Source organism: Caretta caretta, chromosome 7, assembly GCF_965140235.1.
Source record: "Caretta caretta isolate rCarCar2 chromosome 7, rCarCar1.hap1, whole genome shotgun sequence".
NCBI lineage: Eukaryota > Metazoa > Chordata > Testudines > Cheloniidae > Caretta > Caretta caretta.
Window position 1 is genome coordinate 120,482,581 of NC_134212.1, and position 26,968 is coordinate 120,509,548.

General features: G+C 47.2%; 1 protein-coding gene across 5 annotated transcripts in view; it reads left to right on the forward strand.

Annotated features, from left to right (window-relative positions):
- The first annotated feature begins 208 nt into the window (after positions 1–208).
- ITPRIP (inositol 1,4,5-trisphosphate receptor interacting protein) overlaps positions 209–26,968 on the forward strand; it is a 38,368-nt gene continuing 11,608 nt past the window's right edge. For 3 of the 5 annotated variants that reach the window (XR_012669438.1, XR_012669439.1, XM_048856275.2), the window contains exon 1: positions 26,152–26,667. Coding sequence is in view for 1 of the 5 variants with exons in the window: in XM_048856275.2 (XP_048712232.2) it covers positions 26,636–26,667 (32 nt within the window). In the remaining 4 variants the exon portion in view is untranslated. The other 2 variants (XM_048856276.2, XM_075131085.1) reach the window with 2 other exon arrangements.

The following is a 26,968-nucleotide window of genomic DNA, read 5'->3' on the forward strand; positions in this document are numbered from 1 at the left end:
AATAACTATTTCTCTCCCTGACAAGGGCTTTGTGGAGAATTAATGAGCTGATGTTTGTGCAGCCTTTCCCGGGGGAGGGGGGAACTAAGCGTTAATTAGATTGTTTTATCCTCAGGTTTTAACTTTCTTTTCAGTCCTCAGCTGGCCACAACTGCTGTAGGTGCCCCAGCTACAACAGTACTCACGTGAAAAGTAAAACAAATGCGCCTCCTTGCCTTTGTGGTAGGGAAAAGCCCCTCACTGCAAAGCCATGTGCAGGACGCATGGGGGAAGCTGGGGGAGAGGTTACCAATAACTTTGCACGTTCCCCGCGTGGGCAGAGAAGGGCCGCTTCTGGGTGACCGAAGTGGCGACAATGGAGAAGCCCGTTGGATGGAAATCTCGCTTCATTACAACAAGCTGCAAGCAACAAACCCGGGAAAGTTGCTGCTTAGCCCTGTAATCATGTATTGCGCAACAGGCAGGGTTTAAGGGCGACTTCCCTCCGCCCGGGAACCTCCGGATTTTGTGGCACGCCGCTTCAGCAAGCGGTTCGGGTTTACACGGCTCTCAAAGGCTTGGACCCGTCGCGGCGGTCTTTGTTGTACAGGACATCTAGGAGCTGCCTCATGAGGCTTCTCCCCCACCCCTCTTTTTCTGACCGTCCTCCTTAAGAAGGTCCCAGGAGGCAGAAAGTGGAGCCCGGTGGCTTGTTCTTAGATGGAGGGAAGCGTTTCGCGGAGTAACGCTGACATCCAGGAAATGAGTAAGACCGAAAGCGAGCAAAGCCGGCGCTGCTAGCCCCGCGGTGAAAACGGGGAGCATGAGGCTCGGAAGAAAGGAAGACGCCCTGGGAAGCCTTTGTCCGGCGCCTCGGCGGGTGGCTCCGTGAGCACCCGTGTGCACGTTCACCAAGCGGAGCGAGAGGGAGCCGCCGCTTGCAAAGGCGCCCCGGCGCAGTAAGTCAAGAGCCGGCCGCCGGCTCTGGGTGCGGGGGAGGCAGGGGTCCCGCTCGTCCTCCATCTTCGGGGATGCGGAGTGAGTTCCTTTCCTTCTAACGCTCCTTCTGCCCTGGAGCTCGCCGGGCTGCGGGCCAGCGAACAGCCCCCTTTGCCCCCGCACCCGAGCGGCAGGAGCGCGGCCGGGCTCCGGGGGGGTTAAGTCGGCGTGCGCCTCGTCCCGGCAGAGTAGGGGGGTTCCGGAGCCTGGGGGGTGGACGGAGAGTGGGGAAGCTGGCTGCGCTGGCTTGCCTGACGCTGTCCCATGGTGCGAGGGTCTGTGTCAAAAAGAGCTGCACAATTCGGAGCGGCACAATCCCTGTTCTGTTTGCTGGCCCGAGCCCGAGCTGTTCTTTCACGTGGGGTAAACAGGCCCGCGAATGATCCCCTGCAGGGCCACTGATCGCTGGCACATCCCGACGTTGTAACCGAAGTTTTCAACACCAGCCTGCGTTTGCATAGATTTTCCTTCCGCATCTGTTGACATGCCTGCATTGTGTCATTCTCTTTGAAAGCAAGGAGTGAATTGCTTGTCTGAGGTGGGGACAGAGAATGAGAATAAGATGGGGGAGAAACCCTAGCTTAGTGGAGACTTCCTTCTTTTAAAAAATAACACCAGTTTCTGTAAAAAGAACAGGAGGACTTTTGGCACCTTTGAGACTAACAAATTTATTAGTGCATAAGCTTTTGTGAGCAGCATTCATCGGATGCATAGAATGGAACACTTAGTAATATATATATATACACACACACACACACACACAGATAAGTTGGAAGTTACCATACAAACTGTGAGAGGCTGCTCTCATAAATGTTAGGCTGTAAGGTGCCGCATGTACTCCTGTTCTTTTTGTGGATACAGAGTAACAGGGCTGCTACTCTGAAACCAGTTTCTGGACATTTCTTAATCCTCAGATACTCCCTGAAAGGCCTACACACTGGAAAAGGTTTCCTGGTGTAGCTATACTTGTTCACACTAGGGTTTTTGCCTCTGCTGAAACTTCTTTTTAAAAAAAAAAAAAAAAATCACATCACTAACAACAAAAGTTTCCAGGGTAGCCTGGCCTGGGGGTCTTTTCTCCTTTGAGCCACAGGGTCAAAAGTTAAACACAGTGTTTAAAGTTAAGCATGCATGTGAGTACTCCCACCCACTGATATCACCCGGACAGACTCAGAGTGCATAAAGTGAAGAACTCCTGTAAGTCTTTGCACAGTAAAGGCCCCAGCATAGAAAACCTAATCATCTGCCCCTCTTCTTCTGCACCAAAGATACAAGGGATCCTTAGCTTACAGATAGAAAAGGAGGACTTGTGGCACCTTAGAGACTGACAAATTTATTTGAGCATAAGCTTTCTTGAGCTACAGCTCACTTCATCAGATGCATGCAGTAGAAAATACAGTGGGGAGATTTTATATACACAGAGAACATGAAACAATGGGTGTTATCATACACATTGTAACAAGAGTGATCAGGTAAGGTGAGCTATTACCAGCGGGGGGACGAGGGGGGAACCATTGTTTCATGTTCTCTGTGTATATAAAATCTCCCCACTGTATTTTCTACTGCATGCATCCGATGAAGTGAGCTGTAGCTCAAGAAAGCTTATGCTCAAATAAATTTGTTAGTCTCTAAGGTGCCACAAGTACTCCTCTTCTTTTTGCAGATACAGACTAACACGGCTTCTACTCTGAAACTTAGCTTACAGATGTTGTTCGTGAAATAACCAGTGTGGAATGCATGTTACACAAGCTTCATCTCTGGCTTAAAATGACACATGGCTGCCTTGGGTTTTAATGCTAACACAGCCAAACTGAACCTAACGTAAATGTTGACAAGTGAGGGCTGCATTTTTATAAAAACGTTACTATTTCTCTTGTATGTGTGTTTATCTCTTCCTAAAATAGCCTGGTTCCGATTTGCCTCTCGTACCGGTGCAAATCAGGAAGAGCTCCACTGGAAGTCACTCGTGGTAAAACCAGTGACCAAGGAGAGTCGGGACTCCAGTGGACTTTCCTACACTAGCATTGGGTCTGGAATCTTCCACTGGTGTTGCTTCCCTGGTGGTAGTAATTGTGGAAGTTCTAGTGTAAACAGGACTCTGGTATTTACTTGGAGAGTGGTCAGTTTAGATGAGCTATTACCAGCAGGAGAGTGAGTTTGTGTGTGTATGGGGGTGGGGGGGATGTGAGAAAACCTGGATCTATGCAGGAAATAGCCCGACTTGATTATGTAAAGAGTTGTCACTTTGGATGGGCTAGCACCAGCAGGAGAGTGAATTTGTGTGGGGGGGTGGAGGGTGAGAAAACCTGGATTTGTGCTGGAAATGGCCCACCTGATGATCACTTTAGATAAGCTATTACCAGCAGGACAGTGGGGTGGGAGGACGTATTGTTTCATGATCTCTGTGTGTATATAAAGTCTGCTGCAGTTTCCACGGTATACATCTGATGAAGTGAGCTGTAGCTCACGAAAGCTCATGCTCAAATAAATTGGTTAGTCTCTAAGGTGCTACAAGTCCTCCTTTTCTTTTTGCGAATACAGACTAACACGGCTGTTACTCTGAAACCTGGTATTTACTGGCATTCTTACCACTAGGCTATCTGCGTTCACTCTGGGGTGTGTTAGACAGCCTGCCGTAAAAATGCTAGTGCTGTCTCTATAAAAGTAGTGTAGACAGAAACTGTCTGGAGTGTCTTCTTCAGCCACTCTGTCATGACAGCTGTTTGCACTGACTTATTGAGAGCATGAAGGTAAACACAGGGCCACTGATCTATCAGATGGAGCAGCACTTTGTATGTGCACCCACCCACCACAGCTTGTTTTGAATGATCTTGGGACTGCTTTAATGTCAGATGCCAGTGAAGCACTGCATTATTGCAGCTGTTACTATTGAAACACTGTCCACTGGTATGAACTCTTTGATTTACAAATGACTGGTCCAGATTTTCCTTTAGCTCCTTGCAATGTTTGAGAGCAGCTTCTCCAATACTTGAGTGGAAACGGATCATGAAAACAGGGAATGGAACCTTGAACTCCACCTTCTTTAACATATGGGACTTAGTGTGTTTCATCTTCAAAGCACTTAACTAACCCTCACAATATTCCCAGGTGGGTAATAAACTCAATAACTATGAGCACCACAGAGAAGTGAATGATTTGTCCAAGGTCAGAGAGTGAGTCAGTGTCAGCATTGGGATCAGCCACTGGGGATTCCTGGATCCTCGTCTTGTGCTCTTGCCACCAGATCAAACCCATGTGCTTGAGTAAAAGTGTTTGGAACGCTTGTAAACAGGGATCGAATTGCGGGGTAAGGTGGGAGAAGGAAGAAATCAGTGGTATTATTCCAAGGTGTGCTCACAAAACAAGCTCTACCCCTTTAGCAAGAATCCTGTAGGTAGATCTTCCTCATATAACTGCCTCTGGACTTTCTTCCACGCTTTGAGTGGCAATGCAGTAGTTTAATCCGCCATCACTAGAACTCGGAGTTAACAACCCCTTATATAATGAACAAGGGCAGTTTGCACGTTCCTGAGCTGCTGTTTCAGGCTGTCTGCACACTCAAGCAGACTTCCCTATGTTTAACACTTTTGGTTCATATTTTGAAGGCTGTCTTCACAACTGTAGGGGATAGGGCATGCTGCCTCTTGTAATGCTAGTTAAATTATAACAGAGGAAAAACTAAACACAAGAGACTTGGGCCCAGATCCTCAAAGATACTTAGGCCAGGTCTACACTACAAACCTGTATCAGTATAACTGTGTCGCTCAGGAGTGTGAAAAATCCACACCCCTGAGCGTCGTAGTTATACGGACCTAACCCCCTGTGTGGATGAGCGAGCGTCTCCCATCGACATAGCTCTCGCCCCTCGGGGAGGTGGATTAACTACGCCCATGGGAGAAGCTGTCCTGTCAGCATAGAAGTGGCTTCCCCTAAGCGCTGCAGTAACACAACTGCACCCGCGTTGCTGCACCGCTGTAGTGCTCTATGTGAAGACGAGCCCGTACGCACCTAAGTCCTACTGATTAAAGTACCTAAATCCCTTCGAGGATCTGGGCCTTAAGACCGGGCTTTCAACGCTGCTGAGACTTTCAGTTCCAAATGAAGTCAACAGCAGGGGTGGATGTTCAGCAGCTCTGACAATCGGGACCCTAATTTGGGCTTTAAAGGAAAGCTTAGATTTTGCAGCACAAGACAGCAGCTGCCATAACGCAGAACCAGTTTGCTAAGCTGCTGTGAAACCAGCCCCTCTGTTTGTAGCTCCTGTGTCCCATCCCAAAAGGACCTCACTCATGAGAGGAATGTCCATGGGGAAGAGGTGCTGGTTCAACAGGTGGGTGACCTCCACACAAGCATTACTAATACTTCCAGTGATATAGCTTCCTGTCCTGCACTCCCTACTGCTCATGACTGGCTCCGCTGATCCAGGACTGGTTTCAGAGTAACAGCCATGTTAGTCTGTATCCGCAAAAAGAAAAGGAGGACTTGTGGCACCTTAGAGACTAACCAATTTATTTGAGCATGAGCTTTCGTGAGCTACAGCTCACTTCATCGGATGCATACTGTGGAAAGTGTAGAAGATCTTCTTATATACACACAAACCATGAAAAAATACCTCCTCCCACCCCACCCTCCTGCTGGTAATAGCTTATCTAAAGTGACCACTCTCCTTACAATGTGTATGATAATCAAAGTGGGCCATTTCCAGCACAAATCCAGGGTTTAACAGGAACGTCTCGGGGGGGGAGGGGGTAGGAAAAAACAAGGGGAAATAGGTTACCTTGCATAATGACTTAGCCACTCCCAGTCTCTATTCAAGCCTGAGTTAATTGTATCCAATTTGCAAATGAATTCCAATTCAACAGTCTTTCGCTGGAGTCTGGATTTGAAGTTTTTTTGTTTTAATATTGCAACCTTTAGGTCTGAGATCGAGTGACCAGAGAGATTGAAGTGTTCTCCGACTGGTTTATGAATGTTATAATTCTTGACATCTGATTTGTGTCCATTTATTCTTTTACGTAGAGACTGTCCAGTTTGACCAATATACATGGCAGAGGGGCATTGCTGGCACATGATGGCATATATCACATTGGTGGATGTGCAGGTGAACGAGCCTCTGATAATGTAGCTGATGTTATTAGGCCCTGTGATGGTGTCCCCTGAATAGATATGTGGACACAGTTGGCAACGGGCTTTGTTGCAAGGATAGGTTCCTGGGTTAGTGGTTCTGTTGTGTGGTATGTGGTTGCTGGTGAGTATTTGCTTCAGGTTGGGGGGCTGTCTGTAGGCAAGGACTCGCCTGTCTCCCAAGATTTGTGAGAGTGACGGGACATCCTAGGGATAGGTTGTAGATCCCTAATAATGCGTTGGAGGGGTTTTAGATGGGGGCTGAAGGGGATGGCTAGTGGCGTTCTGTTATTTTCTTTGTTAGGCCTGTCCTGTAGTAGGTGACTTCTGGGAACTCTTCTGGCTCTATCAATCTGTTTCTTCACTTCCGCAGTAAGTGTGTAAGAGTAAGCACTGTGGGATTTGAACATGCATAACGCATAAGGAGGAGTAATTTTGGGCAAGTTGCTTGTGCACAAAAACACACCCCTTAAAATGGCTTATCTGGGGGCAGCCTCTTGCCTTTATTATTCCAGCATTCTGCTTTCCATGTGTCCCCTTTAAATCATACAGCTTTCCCTGCTTTGGGTCACAGCTCTCCGTAGGCACCAGCACAGCACTAGAGATCAACAGATGCGCTCTTACAGTCCCTGGACTTGAATGTCTGTTGGCTGGGTGCTCTCAGGCGAGAGCCCTCGCCTCTGGTGCTTGCTTCCCCTCTTGGTCCAACAGAGCCTGTGTGTCCATTGGCCTTCAGGAGGCTGTTTAAAAGCCATTTGCTTTGCTGAATCCTTTGCCTCAAGAGGGTGATTTCAGGGCAGGTTTGTGTTTGCAGCTCAGGGTCTGTTCTAGTTCATCTGGCAGCGGCTTAGTTAATTTAGTGTTGTGCCCGGAATACTAAAATGTCTGCATCAAAAAATAAATCGCTCTCCCAGCTGTACCTCTGGGCTGGCTCTCGCTTTGCATGTTGCCCTATTCTTGGCTACCTGCCTCCCATCCTGCTTCTTCCGCTGGAGGAATGAGTGGGCAGAAAGATTTGCTTACACAGCTGAAATGGCACCTCTGGCGTTGGGCACAGCAGCAGCATCCCCACCCACATTACACCCAGGACGCTCTCACTCCTTACCTACAACTCCCTAAACTGGAATCAGACGTCAAGAATTAAAACATTCAAAAACCAGTTGGAGAACACTTCAATCTCTTTGGTCATTCGATTACAGACCTAAAAGTGGCAATTCTTCAACAACAAAAATTCAAAAACAGACTCCAATGAGAGACTGCTGCATTGGAATTAATTTGCACACTGGATACAATTAACTTAGGCTTGAATAAAGACTGGGAGTGGATGGGTCATTACACAAAGTAAAACTATTTCCCCATGTTTATTCCCTCCCTCCCCCCGCACTGTTCCTCATATGTTCTTGTCAACTGCTGGAAATGGCCCACCTTGATTATCACTACAAAGGTTTTTTCCCCCCCGGCTCTCCTGCTGATAATAGCTCACCTTACCTGATCACTCTTGTTACAGTGTGTATGGTAACACCCATTGTTTCATGTTCTCTGTGTATATAAATCTCCCCACTGTATTTTCCACTGCATGCATCCGATGAAGTGAGCTGTAGCTCATGAAAGCTTATGCTCAAATAAATTTGTTAGTCTCTAAGGTGCCACAAGTCCTCCTTTTCTTTTTGCGGATACAGACTAACACGGCTGCTACTCTGTAAACTGGAATCGTCACCTTCCTGCTCCACCCAGCAATTAAAAGCTAAACTGGAAAGTATGACTGCTTGGCAGCAATCTCCTGGTTTTAATTTTCAAAATGACACATGGAGAGCAGAGGCTGATCCCCAAATAAGCCATTTGGTGGGGAGGGGATTTGTGCACCTGCAGCTTGCCCCATATTGTTCTTAAGAGGCCAGAGCGCACCAGGCTTCAAAGGGGCGATTTTACAAGCCTTTGCCTGTTGCCAGGGGTCTATGGGCTCATTGCTGTGACAATCCAGCCGTTATAGATGTGGGGCCTGATTCTCGCGTGCCATGCACCTTCAATTGTCACTTACATCTGTGCAAATCAGGTGTAAAATGCCTCCAGGCCAGAAATGCTGATTTGGCAGCCCATTGCACCTTGTGCAAGGGTGTGAAGAATCAGGCCTAATGAGGCCTCTTCTCAGTTAATGTGGAAGTGACCCGCTTTCAAAACTGCTGACTTTGCACATGACCTGCCAGTGGGCATTGGGGACCAAAGAAGTAGGGGAGCTCTGGCCCAGATCCGCAAAGATACTGAGGCCTTTACGTCCAAGTTATGGCTCTGCTGCAATCCACGGGACTCCTACCAAACCCGGTAGGAGCCTAAATTCACTCCGCACCTAGATTTTCAAGTTCCCTACAGGCCTGTGGTTCTGCCTCTGGGTGTGTACATTGCTGCTTTCCTCGAGGTGCCCAGACGCCTATCTCCCACGTAAGTCCCATAGTGGTTAACGAACCAGGGGAAGATAGGTATGGCATTCGGCTGCCTACATTGTGCTGAGCCAGACCTGATAGGTGTGCTCAGAGGGGAGTAGGTCCCATTCAGTGCAAAATCATTTTCTGTCCCAATGTGGATAAATACTTAACTCGTCATTGAGCTACAGAGAGATGCTGCAGACCAGTGGTCTGGACATCCACCTGGGAGTTGGGAGACCCTCAGTCCGGTCCCCTTGCTCCAATCACTCTTTCATTAGAGACTGAAGAAGCCCCACATCAGAATAGCCCGGTCATAGGAGGACTCTCCTGAGAGGTGTAGGAGAACCCCTGTTTAAATCTTTCTCCCCCTCTGGTAGAGAGGGGGGGAGTTGAACCTGGGTCTCCTACATCCCAGCAAAGTGCTCCAGCTACTGGACCAGGAGTTATAAACCAGCCTGCTGACTATTTTATGTGGAGCGAGGCAGTCCACTAACTCGTTCCTGCAAGAAACACCTGAGGCATCTAAGCTATTGGACTCCAGGCGCTGGTTCCCGTGCATGGATCCACAAGCAGAGAGAGGCACCTCCCTGAAGCCGGGAGTTAGGCACCTGTCTGAAGAGAGGGTCCGAGCTTAGGACACACCCCTCTCCTACGTATCTCCCAGGGCAGCTCCCTGCCTAGCGTGCTGGCTTTTGTGGATCTCAGCCTAAGGTGCCTCTCTCTCCCCACTCACAGCGTAGGGAGCCTGGGCTCCCAGCTCAGGCTTTGTGGATCACTGTGTTGTTCCTGTGCTTTTTTTCCCCCCTAGATACCTAAAATTTGACGCCATGATGCTCAATACTGCCCACTCTACTCCCTTCATGGCCCCCATCCCTAGTGATCGTTGTGGAATAGGAAAGAGAGGCTCTTCGCTCTCGCACTCCTGTGCTTTCTTGTTGGGACCCCGTGCCCGGCAGGCTCTTCTAAATTAATGTCTCTCCTGCTTACTGTCTTTCCCCTGCAGTTACTGCCAGTTTAAAGTGAGGGTGAACCCTGGAACTACAGAAAAGAAGGGGACACGGTGATCTAATATTTAGCCCTTGAAGGGCCTGATCCAAGGCCCATAGGAGGGCTCCTGTTGACTTACTTAAGCTTTGGATCTCAAGACTTCCTAGCCCGAGCACAGTGCTTATTATTTGGCTTTGAGAATAAGCTATGCACTGTCTCCCCCTCCCCCAGTGCCCAGCACGCAAGGGAACAGCTGAGCACTGTTTGAATGACCCCTGTTTAACTAATGGACATGGCCAGTCACCTGTCTACATAATTTCTCTGAAGTGTAACTTCCTAAGTCTCTGATGTCAAAAAAGTCCAGCCAGAGCATCACTCTTCCTCCCTATAAAAGATCAGGGTGGATCTTTCCTGCGTTGTTGCTCAGTATCCATTCATGCTTTCTGCTCCCCTTACCTCTGTTCTCTACCTCCTTCCCTCCCTTTTCTCCTGCTGCTTGCTGAAATTTACCAATCCCCCCGACTAAGCTTTTCTAGCTTGTGTAAGCTGTTTAGGACAGGAAGGTGCCTTTGGTGAAACAACTAGCATGCAATGGCATAAAATCATCCACCCCTCTTAGACCTTCTGTCTCTCTGGGTGTTAATTTGGCCCTATTCATAAGCATTAAACAACTTTAAAAGTGGGGGATGATCAATGAGAAAGGAGTCTGCTGAGGGATTTCCTCACCTGCATGTGTGTTTGTGACTGCAACAAACCTGTGATCGGATTTGGGTGGCCAGTCAAAGGAGCTGGGATTTAAAAGCTGATTATAACTGGTCACTATAGGTCGAGAGCCACAATGGTATTTCCTAACTTACATTGAATACAGCTGTGGCTCTGGGCCTGTGGATTGTATGCTGCATGACTCTTCGTAACAATCTGTGCCCTGACTAATTTCCATCTATGGTAACTGTATTGTGCCTAACTAACTTCCCCCTCTTAACTTGCGGTTCTTCTTCTTCAGTTCTCTTTATGTTTTCAGCTTGGAAAAGAAATGGCTAAGGGAAGATATGATTGAGGTCTATAAAATCATGACTGGTGTGGAGAAAGTAAACAAGGAACTGTTGTTTACTACTTCTCATAACACAAGAACTAGCGGTCACCAAACGAAATTAATAGGCAGCAGGTTTAAAACAAATGAAAGTATTTCTTCACACAAATCACAGTCAACCTGTGGAACTCCTTGCTAGAGGATGTTGTGAAAGCCAAGACCATAATAGGGTTCAAAAAAGAACTAGATAAATTCTTGGAGGACAGGTCCATCAATGGCTATTTGCCAGAATGGGCGGGGATGGTGTCCCTAGCCTCCGTTTGCTAGAAGCTGGGAATGAGCTACAGAGGATGGATCACTTGATGATTCCCTGTTCTGTTCATTCCCTCTGGGGCACCTGGCATCGGCCACTGTCGGAAGACAGGATACTGGGCTAGATGGACCTTTGATCTGACCCGGCAGGGCCGTTCTTACGTTATGCAGAATTCCATGCCAGAGCTAGCTGCATTTCTGGAGGCAGCGAGAGGCGGGAGAGGATGGACAAATGTCTCTTCTCTACAGCACAGAGGTAATAATATGAACCTTAATGAATGTATGTAAAGCCCCTTGAGATCTTTAGCAGGCAAAGTACTTGTTCCCAGAGGTGATCTGGAAATAGAAAATGCCGCTTCCACAGGGACCTACTAGAAGGGCTTTCACTTTGGAGCTGGCTCACTTGACAGTAAGTAAATCTCCTTTAAAATGCTAAAGAGCAAGGCTGTAGGAAAAACATGGGTTGTTTTTTTGGTAATGATGCTGTCACGGTTCCTCCCCCACTCTGAACTCTAGGGTACAGATGTGGGGACCTGCATGAAAAACCTCCTAAGCTTATCTTTACCAGCTTAGGTCAAAACTTCCCCAAGGTACAAAATATTACACCCGTTATCCTTGGAATGGCCGCTACCACCACCAAACAATTACTGGTTACTGGGGAAGAGCTGTTTGGACGCGTCTGTCCCCCCAAAATACTTCCCAAAACCTTGCACCCCACTTCCTGGACAAGGTTTAGTAAAAAGCCTCACCAATTTGCCTAGGTGACTACAGACCCAGACCCTTGGATCTTAAGAACAATGAACAATCCTCCCAACACTTGCACCCCCCCTTTCCTGGGAAATGTTGGATAAAAAGCCTCACCAATTTGCATAGGTGACCACAGACCCAAACCCTTGGATCTGAGAACAATGAAAAAGCATTCAGTTTTTACAAGAAGACTTTTAATAAAAAATAGAAGTAAATAGAAATAAAGAAATCCCCCCTGTAAAATCAGGATGTAGATATCTTACAGGGTAATTAGATTCAAAAACATAGAGAACCCCTCTAGGCAAAACCTTAAGTTACAAAAAAGATATACAGACAGAAATAGTTATTCTATTCAGCACAATTCTTTTCTCAGCCATTTAAAGAAATCATAATCTAACACATACCTAGCTAGATTACTTACTAAAAGTTCTAAGACTCCATTCCTGTTCTGTCTCTGGCAAGAGCAGCACACAGACAGACACAAACCCTTTGTTTGTCTCCCTCCTCCCAGCTTTTGAAAGTATCTTGTCTCCTCATTGGTCATTTTGGTCAGGTGCCAGCGAGGTTACCTTTAGCTTCTTAACCCTTTACAGGTGAGAGGAGCTTTCCCCTGGCCAGGAGGGATTTCAAAGGGGTTTACCCTTCCCTTTATATTTATGACACGCCCCCCAAATCTCAGCTAGGGTGAAACACTGGCTGGGATTTCTTCCTGGAGCTCTAGGAAAACAGAGTTAATAAGACACATGCATCTCTAAATATACTACCAAGTACATAAAGACTAACAATATTTTCCACATCTCAAGGACGATTTTAACTAGTTGATTCTGGGAAACTTTCACGGGAGAGTGCATCAGCCACTTTGTTAGAAGCTCCTGAGATGTGTTGGATGTCGAAATCAAAATCTTGGAGAGCTAAACTCCACCAAAGAAGTTTTTTGTTAGTTTCTTTGACGGTGTGAAGCCACTTCAGTGCAGCATGGTCGGTTTGCAGGTGGAAACGCCGTCCCCAAACATATGGGCGTAGCTTTTCCAGAGCGTAGACAATGGCATAACATTCTTTTTCAGTGACTGACCAGTTGCTTTCCCTCTCAGACAGTTTTTTGCTGAGAAACACTACAGGGTGGAATTCTTGATCAGGTCCTTTCTGCATTAAAACTGCTCCCACACCACGCTCGGACGCATCTGTGGTTACTAGGAACGGTTTGTCAAAGTCTGGGGCCCTTAGTACAGGGTCAGACATGAGTGTCGCTTTAAGCTTGTTAAAGGCCTTCTGACACTTTCCGGTCCACTGAACAGCATTTGGCTGTTTCTTTTTGGTTAGGTCTGTCAGTGGGGCAGCGATTTGGCTGTAGTGCGGTACAAATCGTCTGTAATAACCGGCCAAGCCTAAGAAGGATTGAACCTGTTTCTTTGACTTTGGGACAGGCCACTTTTGGATAGCATCCACTTTGGCCTGTAGGGGGCTGATAGTTCCTTGACCCACCTGGTGTCCAAGGTAAGTCACTCTGTTTAGGCCTATTTGACACTTCTTAGCCTTAACAGTTAGTCCTGCCTCCCTTATGCGCTCAAGGACTTTTTGTAGATGTTCCAGGTGGTCTGCCCAGGAATCCGAAAATATGGCCACATCGTCAAGGTAGGCGACTGCATATTCTCCTAATCCCGCTAGGAGACCATCTACAAGTCTTTGGAAAGTGGCGGGTGCATTTCGCAGCCCGAAAGGGAGTACATTAAATTCATACAGCCCGAGATGTGTGATGAAGGCTGACCTTTCCTTGGCAGATTCGTCTAGCGGTACCTGCCAGTACCCCTTGGTTAAGTCCAAGGTAGAGATGAACTGGGCCCGTCCCAGTTTCTCTAATAGTTCATCTGTGCGTGGCATTGGATAGTTGTCTGGGCGAGTTACAGCATTTAGCTTACGGTAGTCCACGCAAAAACGTATTTCCCCATCTGGTTTGGGAACTAGAACCACTGGAGATGCCCATGCACTTTCAGAGGGGCGGATTACCCCATCTGTAACATATCCTGGATCTCCCGTTCTATAGCAGTTTTAGCTTGAGGAGACACCCGGTAAGGTTGGACCCTAATTGGGTGAGCATTACCTGTGTCAATGGAGTGGTATGCCCGTTCAGTCAGTCCTGGGGTGGCTGAGAACGTTGGCGCGTAGCTAGTGCACAGCTCCTGGATCTGCTGTCGCTGCATACGCCCAAGGGTCATGGAGAGGTTCACCTCTTCCACACCACCAGCACATTTCCCTTCGTAGTAAACACCTTCAGGCCACTCAGCGTCGTCTTCTCCCTGGGCTGTAAACTGACAAACCTTTAATTCTCTGGAATAAAAGGGCTTTAGAGAATTAATATGGTACACCTTAGGCTTTCGGTTGGAGGTGGGGAATGCTATGAGATAATTAACAGCTCCCAGGCGCTCCTGGACCGTGAATGGCCCTTCCCACGATGCTTCCATTTTATGGGCCTGGAGCGCCTTTAAGACCATGACCTGGTCTCCTACTTTGAAGGAACGCTCTCTGGCATGTTTATCATACCAGGCTTTTTGCTCTTTTTGAGCATCCTGTAAGTTTTCTCTAGCAAGGGCTAAAGAGGTTCGGAGGGTGTTTTGTAGGTTGGTTACAAAGTCCAGAATGTTAGTTCCTGGAGAAGGTGTAAATCCCTCCCATTGCTGCTTCACCAACTGCAATGGCCCCTTAACCTCACGGCCATATACAAGTTCAAATGGGGAAAACCCTAAACTGGGATGTGGTACAGCTCTGTAGGCAAAGAGCAACTGCTGCAACACTAGGTCCCAATCATTGGAGTGCTCATTTACAAATTTACGTATCATGGCCCCCAAAGTTCCATTAAACTTCTCCACCATGCCATTTGTTTGATGGTGGTAAGGAGTGGCAACCAAGTGATTTACCCCATGAGCTTCCCAAAGGTTTTTCATAGTTCCTGCCAGGAAATTAGTCCCTGCATCTGTGAGGATGTCGGAGGGCCAACCTACCCTGGCAAAAATGTCTGCTAGTGCCTGACACACACTTTTAGCCCTGGTGTGGCTCAGAGCTACTGCTTCCGGCCATCGGGTGGCAAAATCCATGAAAGTCAGTATGTACTGCTTTCCTCTGGGTGTCTTTTTCGGAAAAGGACCCAGAATATCCACAGCTACTCGCTGAAATGGAACTTCAGTGATGGGGAGGGGTTGTAGAGGGGCTTTGACCTGGTCTTGGGGTTTTCCCACTCTTTGGCACACCTCACAAGACTGTACATAGGTAGAAACATCCTTGCCCATTCCCTCCCAGTGGAATGACCCCCCCAAACGGTCTTTGGTCCTGTTCACCCCAGCATGGCCACTAGGGTGATCATGGGCAAAGCTCAAGAGCTTGGCCCGGTATTTAGTTGGAACTACCAACTGTCTCTGAGGATGCCAGTCTTCCTGGTGTCCACCAGAAAGAGTTTCCTTGTATAAAAGTCCTCTTTCTACAACAAACCTGGATCGATTAGAAGAGCTGAGAGGCAGTGGGTTGCTCCGTGCCGCCGTCCAAGCTCTCTGGAGGCTTTCATCTGCTTCCTGTTCGGTCTGGAACTGTTCCCTTGATGCTGGGGACATCAGTTCCTCATGGGATTGTGGACCTAGGCTTGGTCCCTCTGGAAGCGATATAGGGGATGGAGCTGTTTCTGTTGACTGTGAACCGCTCTCCGCTGGTGCACTATGTTGGGATTCAGGCTCCGGCTGAGCCTCTTGTGTAGGGTTATCGGCTGCTGCCAGTTCAGGTTCGGTGGGGCCTTCTGGTGTTGAGGTTGCAAGTACTGGATTCAGTGCTGACACGGGGTCTGGTGTTGGTTGTTCGGCTGGTTCCGGTTCTAGGACTGGTTCCGTCTGGGTCTCTGGGACTGGATCCACTACTGCTGTTGCAGACATTGGCCTGGGGTCCGGGTCCATCACCTCTGACTGGGTCCTGATAGAAGTTTCCGGAACAGAGCTAGGCCTCACGGCTTGTTTAGCCTGGCTGCGGGTGACCATTCCCACCCTCTTGGCCTGCTTCACATGATTGGCCAAGTCCTCCCCCAACAGCATGGGGATGGGATAATCATCATAGACTGCAAAAGTCCACATTCCTGACCAGCCCTTGTACTGGACAGGTAACTTGGCTGTAGGCAAATTGAAAGAGTTGGACTTGAAGGGTTGAATCGTCACTTGGATCTCTGGGTTGATTAAATTGGGGTCCACTAAGGAAGCATGGATAGCTGACACTTGTGCTCCGGTGTCCCTCCACGCGGTGACCTTCTTCCCACCCACACTCACAGTTTCCCTCCGCTCCAAGGGTATCTGGGAGGTATCTGGGCCTGTGGACCTCTGGTGTGATTCCGGTGCAATGAACTGTAATCTGTTGGGGTTCTTGGGGCAGTTGGCCTTTACATGCCCCAGCTCGTTACACTTAAAACATCGTCCAGCTGACGGGTCACTGGGGCGAGGAGGGTTGCTGGAGAACGGGGTGGTGGGACGATAAGGGGTCTGGAGGGTTCTTTGGGAGGTAGGTGGGGCTTTGGGCGGCCCCCGGTAATAAGGTGTGGTCTGGGGTGGTCCCTTCTGGTCTCCGCTCCAACTGCGACCAGTTTTCTTCTTCTCTGCCACCTCCACCCATCTGGCTCCAATCTCTCCTGCCTCAATTACAGTTTTGGGTTTCCCATCTAGGATGTATCTTTCTATTTCCTCAGGAACACCCTCTAAGAATTGTTCCATTTGCATTAGGAAGGGCAAATTTACTGGAGATTCAACACTTGCTCCCGATATCCAGGCATCCCAATGTTTCACAATGTGGTAGGCATGTCGGGTAAATGACACGTCTGGTTTCCACCTTAGGGCTCTGAACCTCCGACGAGACTGCTCGGGTGTTATCCCCATTCTGACTCTTGCCTTGGATTTAAACAGTTCATACTTGTTCATGTGTTCTTTAGGCATTTCAGCTGCCACCTCAGCTAAGGGTCCACTGAGCTGCGGCCTCAGCTCTACCATGTATTGGTCAGTAGAGATGTTGTACCCAAGGCAGGCCCTTTCGAAGTTTTCTAAGAAGGCCTCAGTATCATCACCTGCCTTGTAGGTGGGGAACTTTCTGGGATGGGAAGTGGTACCTGGAGAAGGATTGCTAGGGTTTGTTGGTATATTCTGCTGGGCCTTTATCTTCTCCATCTCCTCCACATACTTCCTCTCTTTTTCCTTCTCCTCCAGTTCTTTGTCCCTTGCTTCCATAGCTCTCCTGTGAGCAGCCGCTTGGTGTTGTTCTGCTTCTCTCGCTGCCTCCCTTTCTTGTTCCTTCTTCAGCCGCATGAGTTCTATCTGTCTTTCATGTTCCCTTTGTCTTTCCTCAGCCTGAAATTTGGCTAATTCCAGCTGTAGTCGAGCTGAGGATTTGGTCATTCTAACCTCTCTGTTTTTAACTAACTTTACACCCGAGGTTTAGAAATAAACAAACAAAACTTGGCTGTAAAATTTTGCTGTGCTGCAATAGAATACCTATTCTCTGATAGTGATTGTCAGCCTACAGAAAAAGACAATTCCCTTGTCTCTGCTCTGGGCCCAAATTAAAGCAAAAAACCTCCAACTGCTTGGAAACCTGCTTACCCAGCCCAAAGAAAAAGCAAATGGGTAGAACACACACCCCCTATTTACTTTTAGGAAGAAAAGAAAAAAAAAAAAACAATGGGTTGGAAGACTGTGAATTTCCCTGCAGGAGTTAAGTACCCTGCCTCCAGGCAAAAAAACCTGCAATTCACAAGATAATCCCCTTTTGTCTCTGCTTGGCCAAAGTTTCAAAGCTGCTTTCTGGACTTTCTTTCCAAAGAAAAAAAAATTTCCTTTTTAAAATCTGTATTTCTAGTTCAAAAAATCTCAACTGGATCTCAGATGATTTCAGGTTAATCCCACCACTGTGCCACCATGTCACGGTTCCTCCCCCACTCTGAACTCTAGGGTACAGATGTGGGGACCTGCATGAAAAACCTCCTAAGCTTATCTTTACCAGCTTAGGTCAAAACTTCCCCAAGGTACAAAATATTACACCCGTTATCCTTGGAATGGCCGCTACCACCACCAAACAATTACTGGTTACTGGGGAAGAGCTGTTTGGACGCGTCTGTCCCCCCAAAATACTTCCCAAAACCTTGCACCCCACTTCCTGGACAAGGTTTAGTAAAAAGCCTCACCAATTTGCCTAGGTGACTACAGACCCAGACCCTTGGATCTTAAGAACAATGAACAATCCTCCCAACACTTGCACCCCCCCTTTCCTGGGAAATGTTGGATAAAAAGCCTCACCAATTTGCATAGGTGACCACAGACCCAAACCCTTGGATCTGAGAACAATGAAAAAGCATTCAGTTTTTACAAGAAGACTTTTAATAAAAAATAGAAGTAAATAGAAATAAAGAAATCCCCCCTGTAAAATCAGGATGTAGATATCTTACAGGGTAATTAGATTCAAAAACATAGAGAACCCCTCTAGGCAAAACCTTAAGTTACAAAAAAGATATACAGACAGAAATAGTTATTCTATTCAGCACAATTCTTTTCTCAGCCATTTAAAGAAATCATAATCTAACACATACCTAGCTAGATTACTTACTAAAAGTTCTAAGACTCCATTCCTGTTCTGTCTCTGGCAAGAGCAGCACACAGACAGACACAAACCCTTTGTTTGTCTCCCTCCTCCCAGCTTTTGAAAGTATCTTGTCTCCTCATTGGTCATTTTGGTCAGGTGCCAGCGAGGTTACCTTTAGCTTCTTAACCCTTTACAGGTGAGAGGAGCTTTCCCCTGGCCAGGAGGGATTTCAAAGGGGTTTACCCTTCCCTTTATATTTATGACAGATGCGTTGTTGTTTTTTTTTAATGGAAATCTGGATGCTTGGGTTATGTGCTAATACCATCAGGAGATGAACCGAATCAGCAAAACCCACCTGGACAAGCAATAACAAGATGACTTTATAGAGGACCTTAATTTGGAAACGCTCTTGGCTTGTGTGTGCAGAAAAGGGGAGGTTGTTAATGTTTGGCACTCAGTCTGGAATTACTCTTGGCTGGCTGCTTGGTACCATGTTGTCTCATGTCATTTTTTGGATCCAGTCTTGTGAGAGGGGGTTCCCCCTCTCGGTCTTTGGTTGAAATGGCTGTTCTGATGCCAGCAAAGCAGTTTTCCAAAAGCATTCCTGGGCACACTCTTCCCATCTGCCAAGATCAAAGCTGTGAGAGTTGGAGCACTTGCTTTCTTGCCTCTACCACTTCTTGCACTTAAATGGACTCTCCCGTTTTTCTGTTTTACCCCTTTTGGGAGGTCACTTTTCTGGTTGAGCCAGCACATTACTCATATCAATGAGATTTTTACCTGGGGCAAAGATGCTCTTTCAATATATGCAGTGAGAGAACATTTTATGCACCGCATTGCCACATGCACAGCTTGGAAAAAATCCACTCCCCTTTGGTGCGTGGAACGCTTGCCTTCGGGAGAACAAGAGCCAAAGACACCTGTTTCTGCAGAATTTAAGCTCTTTTAAAATGCATTTTCTAGCCCATGTGGTTGTGATGATCACATTGTAAAGGCAAATGAAGTGTTGCCTTTGAGCCTGCAAGAATAGAGTCGGGGTTCCTTCACCCAAGCAGAAACAGGGAGTGGTTGAGCCCTACATTTTCAGGTAAGCTAGCTCTGTAATTAACTACCTCCTGCCCTGAACTGCACCAAGGAATGGTGGTGCTTCTAGTCGAAAATATTTGATGCATTGCTTTAGACAAAGCAATGAAAAATTAAATCCCATAGGGCCAGACCAACCCTGACTCCCACTGAGCAGTTACTCACTTGTGTAGTCCCACCGAATTCATCGGGACCATGGCTTAGGTGAGTGACTGCTCAGCAGTGGGGAATGAGGTTTCACAGACTGGCCCACAGAGAGTAAAGAAGTTACCATTGTTAAGAGTAAATTAGTAAAGACCCACTGGTCCATTATGGGAAGGAAATAGAACATAGATGCTGTGTGAATATGTTGGAATGTAGATAAAATTGAATGTTGTTCTCTCTTGAGGAAAAAGTGGTCACGTAAAGAATGGTTTCAGAGTAGCAGCCGTGTTAGTCTGTATCCTCAAAAAGAACAGGAGGACTTGTAAAAAGAAAAGGAGTACTTGTGGCACCTTAGAGACTAACCAATTTATTTGAGCATAAGCTTTTGTGAGCTACAGCTCACTTCATCGGATGCATACTGTGGAAAGTGTAAAAGATCTTTTTATACACGCAAAGCATGAAAAAATACCTCTCCCCACCCCACTCTCCTGCTGGTAATAGCTTATCTAAAGTGATCACTCTCCTTACAATGTGTATGATAATCAAGTTGGGCCATTTCCAGCACAAATCCAGGTTTTCTCACCCCCCCCCCCCCACAAACCCACTCTCCTGCTGGTAATAGCTTATCTAAAGTGACCACTCTCCTTACAATGCACAAGGAGGACTTGTGGCACCTTAGAGACTAACCTGTAAAGAATGTGATTTATCGACCCGAGGGACAGAATTAAGGGTACTTGGGCGATATTAAATTGGCATTATTGCTTCCCTTGAGTGCTAACATGTGCAACTTAATGTTCTTAATATAGCTTTTTCTATGGAGGGATGTGTGTACACACACATACGCATTAAGAATAAAAAAAAATTCAAAAGTAGACTTTGGCCATTTTGAAATTTTATCCGCCTAACACAAGGCATCACTGAAATGCAGCCACTTCTGGAGTTACAGACTGGGGTGGGAAGGGAAGAATTCGACCTAGGTCCTTGCATGAATAGCTGTGGGCTCTATATATCTAGGGCACATGGGATCAATCAGCTGATCTTAGCTGGTGTAAGAAGGCAATGATTTTATGTGTATTTACATCAGCTGAAAATGTGTCCCTCTCTCTTTTAAGGCCTTCTGTAAAAGACCCTTGCATAATAAACCTGCTTGGTACTAAAGGTTTTACCAGGATTTTAACCTGGGAGTCCGGTATGTGCAGCCTGATGGTTAAAGCACTAACGCCAGGCTTCTGTTTGATGCTGGAGTTAAGAGTTCTAAAGACATTCTCTACTGAGATTGGCTGAGCTGCATTCCAGCTTCTTATCGATAAGCTGCCACTTCAGACACTCAGATGGTGGTGGTTGTGGTTTCTAACTCAGAAGCAGCTACTGGAGGAAATGTAAAATACTAGGGACTTGATTGGAATCATTCAGACCTCTGGAATGTGGATTTCTGGCTCAGTCCTGCATGCACTCCTAGTCCTGGAAATTGTTGAACTCCGGTCTCCCACCTGGAGTGGTAGCTTTTACTCTGTACTCTTAAACTGAGCTCAGAGGCCTCCCTGGCAATGCAGATTTTGGGCCCACTAGTGGGGACCCTGAAGTAATGACGCATCATTCCCATGGCGCTGTAAATTAGCCTTTAAACTACAGCAGGGGCGTGTCCTCCGGCTTCTGAACAAAGCCCTCCTTTCATGCACTTATATTTATAAAGGAAGTGAGCGTTCATGTTCACCACAGACATGTTCCTAACAAGAAACACGTGGCCTAATAACCCAAATGCTAGCACGCCCTTGTATTCAGTGCTTTCACCATGGCAATGTGTGTCACATCTCTTCTCTCCTGCTAACAATTCCTTGCAGAGCTTCCTTTTCCAACGTTTATTTTATGAAACACTCAGGGAAGGGGAAAGTGAAAGGATTTGTGGCGGTAGGAATGCAAAGGAGGAAATTGCCCAAGTTTCCCAGATAACTCCTTGGACCTTTGGCAATAGGTGTGCCACCCCACCATGTGAAATTGACTAGGAGGTGATGGCTCCGGGTGCAGGAGAAGCTGCATGAAATTGTGTGGGGAAGGGTTATCTTGTTTACTTGCTAGCTTGCTTATTTTATCTTCTCGCTCTTACTGATTAAACTAATTTAAAACCACAGTTTAGCAGAATGTATTCTTTAGCCAACATATTTCTGTTTTCTGGGTTTATGATCGCTGATCCAGGATGAGTGTTTGGAAAAGATTACTGCTCCTGAAAGTGTTTGCACTGTTCCTCCAAGAGGTTAGCAGGGCGCAAGGCAATATGATATCAGGGCCTGATTCTACACACACACTTCTACTGGGAAGCAACTGCACTGAAGTCAATGCAGTTACACTGATATGTAATCCGTGAGAGAGGAAATTTAGCCAATCAGATCTTAAAATCTCATCTCTCCTATTTACTAGCTTGCTTTCCCCTTCATGTCAGCTGCAGCAGGACTCACAGATTCCGACTAGTTATTTTAGCAGGTGTCTAATGCCCGAAGAGGAGTGGGGATTTTTTATACCATTTTGTAAGATGGGATTCCAATTCTCCTTTCAATATAAAGCATTGGTTTCCTGTTGTAATGGTTCTTGCTACAATGGTCAAGGTAAATTGGAATTCAAAGGATTGTGGAGAAACAACTGCAAATGGTTATTGAGATAATGTGACCTTTAAAAGGTTCCGTATTTCACAAACCACCGAAGCACACGCATTAGCTGTAGTAACTCCTGTTCTGTCGAGCACTAGTAGCCGACAGGACTGGTGAACAGCATGCTTCCCAGGAGAGTTCGCTCCCAGGAGCTAGCCTTCATTTTGAGCACTGTTTATTAGCAAGGTATTGGACCCTTAGATCGGGGCCCTGCAATAATTTTAAGTGTGCTAACTTGTCCTGTTTCAGGACTCAGTATGATGCAGAAGGTCTTGGATCAGTGTAGTTCTCAGTCCCTGCCTCTGGGCTCTGATCCAAACAGCAGTGATGACAATGGGCATCTTTCCAGTGGTTTCACTAGGCTTTGGACCAGGCCCTTAATGGAGAGGTTCACACCACCACTTTTGAAATCCATGGTCAATGCAGGATCCTCCTACTTCTAGCTAGTATAGAAATAGGAGGTGGTGTCAGGGATGGAAGAAATAGGAGCTCTAAATCTGCCATATTGCCAGTACCCATAGAAGTGGGTGGGAAAGTTCTGGGTGCTGGGAGAGCTGGCGTAACAGTTAACAACTTGTTTAGCTTTATGGCAGGTTTGACTTTTTTTTTTTTTTTTTCCTTGTTAAGAATTGCGGGAGCGGGGAGAGATTCTGTGTGGAAGTTTTTGGCAATTGGCCCCTCTCTGTAGTCCTAATGCAGGCTTTCCTTCCCTTCCTCTGCCATGAGACTACTCTTCAAGGATATCCGCTGTTGCTGCCGACAGGGTGGAGTGGGGCAGAAGAGGGAGATCAGGGGAGAAATTTCCTTAATGGGTCCCAATGTGGACATCAAGCAGGAGACGGGGAGCATGTGTGCAATGGCATTGCTCTTTCCCCGTAGCTACTGTTACGGGGCCAGCCAGTACAACAGCAGGGGGTTGCTGTAACTTGCGACCATCTGTGCTGATGAAAGATTGCATGAGGTGCGGATGACCGACTGGCTGTTGTGATCGCTTCTGTCCAATTCAGTGAGCTAAATGGGGGAGCTGTCCAGGCCAGTGGGTCAAACGTTTTTGGCCTAAGTGTAAAAGTTCCAATTGTTCTAGACCAACAGCATGAATGTATGTGACTTAAAAAGCCCAGCCAAGATGTTTTCTGGCATCGACTCTACAACAACCGAATACACTGTTGGGATGGGTGGGAGCGGCATATGCACTTCCTGCCCCACCGTCTGTGTTTGTAGCATAGAGGTTGGAGACAGGCAGCCCAGTGAAATGCTGTAAAAATCCTCCTGAGTGCTTTTCGCGGAGCTGAGGCTTCTTGCAACATGTGTCTCTGTGGCCTGCTAACCAGAACGGAGCAGGCTAGCAGTCGAAAAACCAACAACTCGACAGTGGTTAGACAACTGGTGTGCTAAGACCACTGCCCACTACACGGACTAATTACACTGTCCTTGTACTCTCCCGTTTCTTTATCCACCTGTGGTCTCTGGTCTTATACTTGGATTGTAAACTCTTTGGGGCAGGGGCTGTCTTTTTGTTCTGTGTCTGTACAGTGCCTAGCGTAATAAGGTCTTGGTCCCTGACTGGGGCTCCTGTGAGTTACCTCAGTGCAAATAATTAATACGTGCACAGGAGAGCATAGTGGACTTTCACTGGTGCAAATGGTGCTTAGATGCCATGGTGAGCAGAGCCTTGGAAATACCTCGATAGATTGCCCATGTGATGGTGAGATTGTGTGTTGGATCGAAAATCCAACAAGTAGCACCGTTCTCTGGGGTTTGGCCATGTGCTCCTGAGTGAGTGGCTGTTCTCTGCTTGAGTCAAAATAAATCGGCTGTCTCTTCTATGGGTTTTATTCTTGTAATGGAAGCTACTAAAATGTATTTCATCTGTAGATGAAATACTGGGACTGTTCCCTTTTGAAAGGGTGACTTCCTGGAGCTGCCTGGGATCTATTAGAGCAAACAGCAGAGCCGGATTAGGGTCTGAGTCAGTCAGTCTGTTTAGGAGAAGGAGGGGCTGCCTTGTCCTGCATCCAGGACGAACATCAACATTTCCATGAAAATATCTGATTGTGCTACTGGGGGAGAAAACCATCACTTCCGAACTGTTTGCACCAGGCCACTGGGCAGGACGTCCAACTCTGGCCATGTGACTGACCCCTTTGGCACTGAGAGTCTGCCCCAGGCACGATGTTCATAGACCTCCTGAAGGCAACAGTGCTGGCAATCAAATGGCAAAATAATCATTACCAGGCAAGTATCCTTGTCAGACAAAGTTATCCCATGGCTGAGCATCTAATCTGGGGTGGAGTTTCCAAGGCAACATTCTGGCCTCTTATGGGGGAGAGGGTGTGGTGTTGGGAAGGAGTCATCCTTTCTCCCCTTAGTGTGCTGTAAGGGGAGAAAAAATAGAGTGTTGGAGTAAGAGGGGTGGGCCTGGAGACAAGAAAGACTGTCTAGGGATTAGGGCATTAGTCTAGCACTCAGGAGAATCCAGTTCAATTCCCTGCTCTGCCATAGTCTGTCTCTGTGATCTTGGGTAAATCACTTGGGTTCTCTGTGCCTCAATTCCCCATCTGTGCAATAGGGATATCTTACAGGGGTATTGTGAAGCAATCAGTGTATTTATTCTCACAGTCTTTAGATACAATAGTAACAGCGACCTTATAAGTACCAAAGATCTGGATAGATAGGGCAGGGATGATTTTTATAACGTATCTATTTTTTAAAAGAAAATCTTGACCCTACAGTGATCCAGCTACTAGTGTTTCTTTTCTTGCTTGGTTGTGGTGGATTTGTTTTTGAGACGTTAAAAATCAGAACTACTGACCCAGGGCAGTAGCTGACTACTGAGCAGCAGAGATGCATAAGTGAATATCTGAGGGCAAGCATAGGCCTTCAGCTTCATGTTTCATGAGGCAGTGCATCATGGAAGGAGGCACTGAGCCAGAGACTGGATAACAAGCACTCTTGGGGTCTATTTCTGGCTGCGCTACTGATCTGCTCTGTCCCCTCTGGCAAGTCCCTTAATCTCTCTGGTCATTTGCTTCCCCAGCTGTGAAATGGAGGTGACACGATTCTGCAAAGAGTGGGTGAGATTTAATATTCGTGAAGCAGGGTGGAAGTTCTGATGGTTGTAGTGATGTTAATTTTAGCAGGTGTAATACAAATTTAATATTGGTTCTGTGTTAAATGGACTCAGAGTTGACTGGTCTCTTAAAACTAACCTACCGTGAAAGTTGTCCCATGCAGCAGGGCTTAACTTGAGGCTTTCCAAAGTATCTTGTTTTAAGTATAGCCATGTCTCTGCCTGGCACCGGCAGTGGGATATAGAGCTCTTCTCTGGCTCACCAGTATAACTCAGTGGTGACTCTTCGGCAATCTGTGTGAAAAGAGCTGGCAGGTGATAGCTGGCCAGTTCCCAGTGCACAGAGGTCCACATCACAGACTGATGGCACTAACTGGTCCTTATTCATTGGCAGCCTTGTTAGAGAAGCCAAAGATTGAGTCGGCCATGGAGATGGATCCCTTCCAATCCCTCCCCTACCACTGCCCGTGACGTACCTGTTTTGTGGATAAAGAGAAGGATGGGGAGGATTGTGCTAGGAACTGAAATCCAGCACCTTTCTCCAGCACTAAATGAACATAATGTGAGCAAAAGCAAACCGGAGCGCATGCATTAGCTGTAGTAACCCCTGTTCTGTCGAGCGCTAGTAGCCGACAGGACTGGTGAACAGCATGCTTCCCAGGAGAGTTCGCTCCCAGGAGCCACAAGAACAGCGCAAACTATCATCTGTTTAACCAAGAGTTCCTCAGAGCGTGATCAGCCCTGTTTATTCTCTGCTTTGGCAGTATCCAAGATGGCAGTGCCCATGTTCCTGTGTAAGGACCAGCTAGTGGGAAGTCCTCGCAGATCTCCGTTGCTCAGTACAAGTCTGGCACGTCTCACTTCAGCATTGGCAGAACTTTCAACGATGGAGGGTTTATCGCCCTGCGTGATAGAAGCCAGATAAACATCCCTCCCCTCCCCCCCCCCCCCAGGTCTGCGCTAGGAGATACCCTCAAGCAAACCGGAACGCATCTCACAGGTGCTGCTGCTTTGTTACAACTGCCGCACTTCGCCAGCTGACAAGCGTGGGTAGGGTGGGAGTGCATTTATAAATATTAGAGTTCTCGGTGTGTTTAAGCACTTGGGTTTTGGCGGTTGCATCTAATCTATCCCAGGCCAAAAGAGCAGCCGCACCTTCCCCCAGAGCACAGTACAGCGCCAGTGTGACCTGCCATGGTACTGCCCCACCTCATGAAATGTAGAGAGTCCTTTGATGAACCTTGAGGCTTGTCTCACCTCGCTTTTGATGTGCAGTGGCTTCTGTGAGGCACGAACTTGGGACCTAGTTCTGCAAGCTGACTCAAGTCTGATAATGATACTCCGAGCTTGGAAGAATGTACCGGGCATTTCCTAGGTGGGGGACTTAAATCTACCAGCTTAGAGGTAGAGACAAAAGAGCGGAGGTTCCAACGGGAAAACCCAACAGTGACGCCCTCAGAAGAAGTCCCAACTACCCTGACACCAGCAGCTGGGAAGAGGATATGCTGGCATGTTTACTAGGGTACCGACCCTGGGCATTGTGTGAGTGGGATCTTTATCTTCTGTATCAGCCTCCAGCCAAAAAGGGTCTAAGTTTGAAGTGCTAGCTGTTGGAAAGGAGAAGGAACTCTCTATCTCTTCAAGGACCAAGGCAGCTGGGGGACAAAGAAGTCTCTGGTATTGAGGTAGAGTCTCATTTTGTGGAGGTTTGGGGGTTATCCTCGCCAGTGCATGCTTCCAAGTGTGCTTCAGCAGCAGCATGAGACTGAGTGGAGTCTTGATAATTCACAGCTGCCCACAGGGCTCTGAATAGCAGCAGTGGCACTGGTCAAGCTTGTTAACC